The sequence below is a fragment of the Poromitra crassiceps genome, assembly GCF_964638095.1.
Source record: "Poromitra crassiceps genome assembly, contig: HAP1_SCAFFOLD_1149, whole genome shotgun sequence".
In the NCBI taxonomy this organism is placed as follows: domain Eukaryota; kingdom Metazoa; phylum Chordata; class Actinopteri; order Beryciformes; family Melamphaidae; genus Poromitra; species Poromitra crassiceps.
In genome coordinates, this window is record NW_028151261.1 from 32501 (window position 1) to 39229 (window position 6729).

Genomic DNA, 6729 nt, shown 5'->3' on the forward strand with positions numbered 1-6729 from the left:
AAAAGGTAACATGCTTCAATTACTTAACTAATTTCTCATATGAATCACATGACATTTTAGAACATGTTGGCTAAGGATTTGTGAAAAATATAAAATATGAACATTACTTTGATTGCCTTTTTGCATTTGTTATTCTATTCATCCTCCCAACAAGTCGCCGGTTATTGTGGTGGTCACAATAATACAAATGAGGGCCTTAGGGTTTTTTAGTTTGATATACAGTAGCGGCCTATTAGTATAATATCTCGTTATTTCCGCATCCCTGGCTAATGGTACATGCCCAAAAACCTCTCTAGCATCATTGAAAAGACTATGTAAAAGGGGGATTTAGGCATACACAGTCACATACCAACACAGACTGATAATGTAGAATATATCTCAGTTATTTTAATGTGGGGGGGGGATGCACATTCCAGCTTTAATTTCACCATGTTCATGTTTTTGGTGGTCATAAAAAGTTACATTTACACCAGAAAAGAATTATCTCTATTTACAACATGCTGCCTGAGTCTCTTCCTTTCCCCTGCTTGTTTCTAACAAGATGCATTTTCTGGCAACTGTGTGGGTGTGCTGTGATACATGAGGGGCTGCTTTGAGTGAATAAGGTGACAGTTAAATGGATTGCTCAGATAGTGGGTGGTGGTGTGCAGACTGACGTGCATGGTTTTCTTTCTGGGTCTCTTTTATGCTGCCTGGATTTAGACCTAAAGACACAGTAAAAGAACTGGGATAACAACTGGGATAACATGGTACCTTGCTGACACTACTGTATTAATGCCTTATTAATCAAATTGCCTTAATCATCTGTACAATTGCTGTGATTTTGACATCCTACTTCCCTCACGACTTTGACCCTGAACTACTGTATCTTCACACATAGGAGATAAATGCTGAGTTCGAGGCAGGTAAACAAAATTGTGGCTTTTTGGTGTTTTGTGATTAGCTAACATTTCTTCTATATGCTTTTTTTTTTAACTAACATAGGTTTTATTTCTTAATTCTAACATCATTAATCAGACCAGACCATAGACCATATTAACATATTGCATGATCTGAATTAATTTTGAATAATTATACAATAACAAAACAATAATGTTAACAATAACAACTTAACCATATAATGTTTGTTTATTGTTGATATTATAACCTGTTTTGTGTACGATAACATTTATCGTAAGTGAAAGTCCTTTATTTCACTGGTCATATTTTGCTTCTCAGATGTGGCCCGTTATGTTCCCTCACCACTCCCAGACGTCCCATTTACCATCAAGCCGACACCCAAAAAAAAACCTCCAAAGCAAGAGCCGGGTGGTGAGGAACAAAAGAGGGGTACAGGCACACTATTGTCTATTGCTCCACATTTGGCTGCTTTGACGATTGATCACACTGTCTTTGCACCATGAGTTTATAGCTATGAGTTATATTACAAATGTGAAAAGATACACACTCATTACTTGACAGTTTGGTAGGAAAAGTGGTATATCAGCAGAGAAATACAACATGATTTCAATGAGTATACAATCAATATAGATATCTACAAAACATTTTTCCATGGGGTCTCTCAGTCTCTCTCAACCCAGTTGTTAGGTCCATGTTGTGTTCTCCAGGCACAGCTGTCTCCCTGTTTTTTGATTGGCTATTTTAAAAGCTGTCATTTCACATTTCACCAGAGTGCAAATTGTGAGGCAATTGGTTTTCAATCAGAAGAGGACAGAAAATGTAATTTGGCTCCTGGAACTTGAATACATTAGAAAAAGAAAGCTACCTATACAAGTGCAGTTACTTAGGTGAGGACCATAATTATGTGCATTACGGTATATGCTGTTGTTCACACTGATGTGTAAGTATTTGATGTAATACAGCATCAGCCCTATAGGGCTGGGTATACAGCATATACGTAGGGCTGGGTATCATTTAAACAATTACAATACCAGTTCCCTTAATTGATATCAATACCAATAGAGTACTTCATTCGATGCCTTATTTTTTTATGGTGGTGTTGAGGAAGCCATTGGCCTTAACACGGTGCAGCTTAACACGGTGCAACTTAACACAGTGCAGCTTAACACAGTGCAGCTTAACACGGTGCAGCTGTCCACCCTGAAGTTTGCTCCATGATGATGAGGTGCTTTATCATGTTACTCATATTCCTAGTTTTTCCGGAGATAATCTTTCTGCATTTTATGCATTTATCAGATGCCACAGGCGTGTAATATAGTCATACTTTGGAATGTTTTGGTGGCATCTTGGCACGCTGAACTGCCAACTCCGTGTCTCCGCCACATACACTGCGCTCGGCTCAACTTCACCACTACACATGGTATGGGTTGTAGCTGCTACGGTAGTGGGCCAATCACATGTCGCATTAAATCACTTGTGCTGATTGGCTGCGACCAAAAATATACAAATCTGTGTAAGATCAGTGTACAAAAAGGATTGAATGCAGGTATCGTTTGAGCGGAGATGTTTCGATACTACTTGGTCTTTGGTTATTTCAGTACCCTGCCCTAGCTTCACACCAGTTTCCAAAATGCAGAGAAAGTGTTTTATCTTTATTATATATATTTTTTACAATGTGAAAGTTTGTGAAGTCATTGAACCGTATTCATTTTACACCATGTCAAATGACCTTCATCCGAGTCTCCTCTCCATTCTTTCGCCAGCTACTTTTGCTGTGGAGATCAGTGTGGAGCATGACATGCGAACAGGCGAGAGCCAGGTGCTCTCTACAGCAACCGTCACCCCAGAAACAGTCCAGGACAGAGGGGTCAAGGTTTATGATGATGGCCGGAAGTCAGTGTATGCGGTACGCCCATACGGACGCAAAATGCAGAACGGTATGGTCGGTGAGATGACTCCCATGGATGTGGAAGAGCTGCTCCGTCAGGCTACCGATAAAAGGGTCCCCAGTGAGGTGCAGTACCACCAACCGGTTTACTCTGCACCCTACACCGCAACCAGCAGGCCTTCAACACCCAGGACACCCAGTAAGACACCAAGGCAGACACCGACTCCCAGCACCAGCCCTTTCCTGACAAAGATGTTATCAAGAAATGGAGCTCAGAACCTTGGAGAGGAAAGCCAGCGCAGCCAAGAGCTTGAAGGTTGGAAAACGCCTAGCCCTGGCCCCTTCCTACAAGACACCATGCCAAGCAAAACGCCAAGCCCTGGCCCCTTCCTACAAGACACCATGCCCAGAGACAGAGCTCAAAGATGGGGAGAAGAAATCCAGCAACCCCTGTTCCACATTCCAGGCCAGGACAACACTAGCAAGCATCTAATTCCTCAATCACCTCACTTTGGTGCCAATACTCCACGAAGCCTCACCAACAGAGTTACAGATACAAGCAGTTCCAGCCTAGCAGCTCTGGTCTCAATCACAGCCAGGTCTGACGGAATGCCAACCCCAATTCAACCAGTCTACAGGAGTGTAGACAGTCAGAATCCTTTACTAGCAAGCCTTAAGTCTGGAGTTGGTCATGATCCTCGTGCACTGATAGAGAACTCAGTTAATTCTAACAGACAGTCACCCTTCCCCCCACAAAGTGAGGCATCTCTGAACCTCGCCAACACCCTTCCAGAGGATCTAGAATCGGAGCCCATCACCATGATCTTCATGGGCTACCAGAACGCTGAGGAAGATGATGAGGAGGAAGACATCCAGGCCGAGCTGGTAGTCATCGCCAACAGCGATGATGATGACACTGGCAAAATTGACAACGGTGGTGATGAGTTCCTCTCATACCACCCGGAGGGATACAAAAGCAGAGTCTTCCAACCCAAAGTCGTTGCTAAGGTCGCCGGCTGCAGAGACGTTATCGGAGAGGCCTACACAAACTGTGACGATTTGCTGCCTCACAAACCAACATTTGTCCACAAGCCCGGCAAACGCAGTCCCTGCCTGCAAGGAGGGGAGATGGACGAACCCACAAGCACAGCATCAACCTGGAAACGGTGAAGCTCTATTCAACAGGAAGATAAGACGAAACTTCCGCGATCCCTGTGAGAACCTGGGTTATTGCATCAGCAAAATGTTAAAGGTCCTGGAAACCCAAATCCATAATAAAGGTACAGGATGGACAACCCCATCTTTATTTGCCACAATGCACCGATTCATGCACATACGCATTATACAAACACATGATTAGAGGCACAGTGGAAATTATCCTCTGCGTTTGACCCATCCTTCCTCCACGGGATGGCCAGGAGCGGTGGCCAGCTGCAGTGAAACTTCTTCCAACCGCCGCTGGTCAGACGATGATCTTCTTGCATGTTTTTAGTTGGGGTCCTTGTTATGGAGGAAACCCCAGGGGAGCATGGGGAGAACATGCAAACTCCACACAGAAAGGCCTGTTCGACGAGAGATCCCTGATAGCCCACCTGAGCACTAGGCACCAAGGTCATGGAGAGACATACCCCCAGTGCCAACAGCGAGAATCAAACCCAGGACCTTCTTGCTGTGAGGCAAGAGTGCGAGGCACAAATGCACCACTATGTCCATAATACTGTAGTAAGAATCTAGAAGTATTTGACATTAGTTTCATTCGAACAATTTTCTACTGTTCTTGATGTTGAGTTTGAAGTGGGCATGCTTAAGCTCAAGACTTATTACACAATAATCTCCACAAACCAATCAGGCTGAAGTGCCTCTACCCTGCAAATAAAAAAAAATGCATCAGAATGTATCAAGTTGAGGACCACTGGGGGGGGGGGGGGAGAGAGGCCTGGGAGCACTCCAGTATCCCCCCCCCCCACCCCAGACAGACACACACACACACACACACACACACACACACACACACACACACACACACACACACACACACACACACACACACACACACACACACACAGTTTCAGAGCAGAGAATACTGCTTAGTTTTTCATGATTGATGATGATCAGATTTTTTCATCATTTTGACATTTTTAATTGTTAAAATTTGGCTGGGTGGCTAATAACAAAATTGTATGTGGTGTGACAAACTCAGAACACATTCATTTTTGGTTTCCAGGGGCTTTAATAGGATTGGATCCTAGTGATTCTTCTTACATTCATTCTTTGATTCTCTCATTATAGTCATTCTCCAAATTTGTGGTTTTGCATCTCTAATCCTTCACCATGTTGTGTTTGTAAGCTTTGCAGAGCACCAACATGTGCCTTGTGTGTAGCTGCCTAACTTGCGGCCTACCTAACATAGGCTACTTGAATGCCACCTCACTGCCTTTCTCTTCCTTGTGTAATAGGAAGGGAACAACTTTTTCTCTATTAGGCTATTAGGGGCCTTGTCTCAACATTTCTCTTCCTTGTGCTGAATAAGGAAAGCAGGGGACGACTGTGCTATTTAGAGGGCTTTGTTGCCACCTAGTGACTGTAATGTATCGTTACACCCTCATATTGACATGGGCATAGTTTGTAACAATGGTCAACGCAGTTTTTTTTAAGCAATAAGAGCCTTGTCTTGCTGCAATGAGTGAGACATGATTTTGTTTGAAATTCTAATTGTGCAAACTAACTGAGCTTCATGCCTTTACCTACTATGTATTTATATCATGGACAATGTAATTAAAAATATGTTCTCATCACATAACGGCAGCAGTGTTGTCTTTGGCAATGCAAACTGGAACTGTTACAGTACCTTCTTATTAAGTAACAAACACCAGCACATCAAAAGGCCATTTCTTCCTGTGACGTGATGGTCATAGCAGTACCACTAACTGATGCAATGTAAACTGAGGTCTAATGGCTCTCAGCTTCCGATATTCACCACATCTGAGAAATTTGTCAGAAAAGAATAGTGAATAGTGAAATTCTATACAAATATAGTGAATTATAGGCCTATATTCAGTATTTATAGTGAAAGATATATTCAGCCAAAAAAAAAGGTTGAGATTTACCAATTGTAATCTAATATTGTGGTATGATAGTCCACTGTATGATGCATACTGTCAAGAAGAATGTGCATTTTTCCCTCTCTTTTGTTCGCTTTCTTTTGTTTCACTTGTCAAATTTGATTGTCTGTAAGTTTGTAATATGTTTAAACACTGAAAAAAGTAATAAAAAAAGTTTAATCACAAAAAAGGAGGACCACAATCAAAATTACTCCAAACAAATATACTGTAGGCTATGTGTATATGAAAATACACAGCATATGTGTACATCTGTAAGAACTTTTATAAGTTTGCCCTGAAACTGGTTTGTATCAGTGCAGCTCCAAGGGCTAAACAGCCGGGCGAACTGAATGCTGTTTATCTGTTCTGCTCTGAAACACTTGTCCTTGGTTGCTTTCTCTTATGAAAAGCATGGAGGAGGCTGAGAAAAAAGAAAAAGAAAAAAGATATAGCACCTTAGACATAAATGGTGAAGCAATACAGTTATATAACAGCAATTTCTTCTGTTATGTAAGACAAGATCTTGAATTCCGAGAAGCCCAGGGACATCTATTGTTATAATTGTCAGAGCCACTAAATTCACAGTGAATCCATCTTTCCAGAGAGCACTTGAAGCCCAGTTGAAGAGTGCTTTCCTTTCAGTTTTTTGCATGATAAGATGAGTCATACTCCAATCATCATGGGTCGAGTGGAGACAAGAACACATTGCTCATGTACTTTCCATTTTAGCCTGGTATCCAGCCCCAACAAATCCATCATATGAAGAGTGCTGACAATTGGGATTCATACGGGGCTGGTTTTGTACATCCAGGATCCAAGTGATGAATGAGACATGTGACT

General features: G+C 42.2%; 1 protein-coding gene across 1 annotated transcript in view; it reads left to right on the top strand.

Annotated features, from left to right (window-relative positions):
* LOC310771743 (palmdelphin-like) overlaps positions 1-3958 on the top strand; it is a gene marked incomplete at both ends in the record, with an annotated part of 21183 nt that extends 17225 nt beyond the window's left edge. Inside the window, 2 exons of the mRNA XM_083664279.1 lie at positions 881-905; positions 2664-3958. Of these exons, the coding sequence (XP_083520405.1) occupies positions 881-905; positions 2664-3958 (1320 nt within the window). The remainder of the gene's footprint in view (positions 1-880; positions 906-2663) is intronic.
* Positions 3959-6729: the final 2771 nt, after the last annotated feature.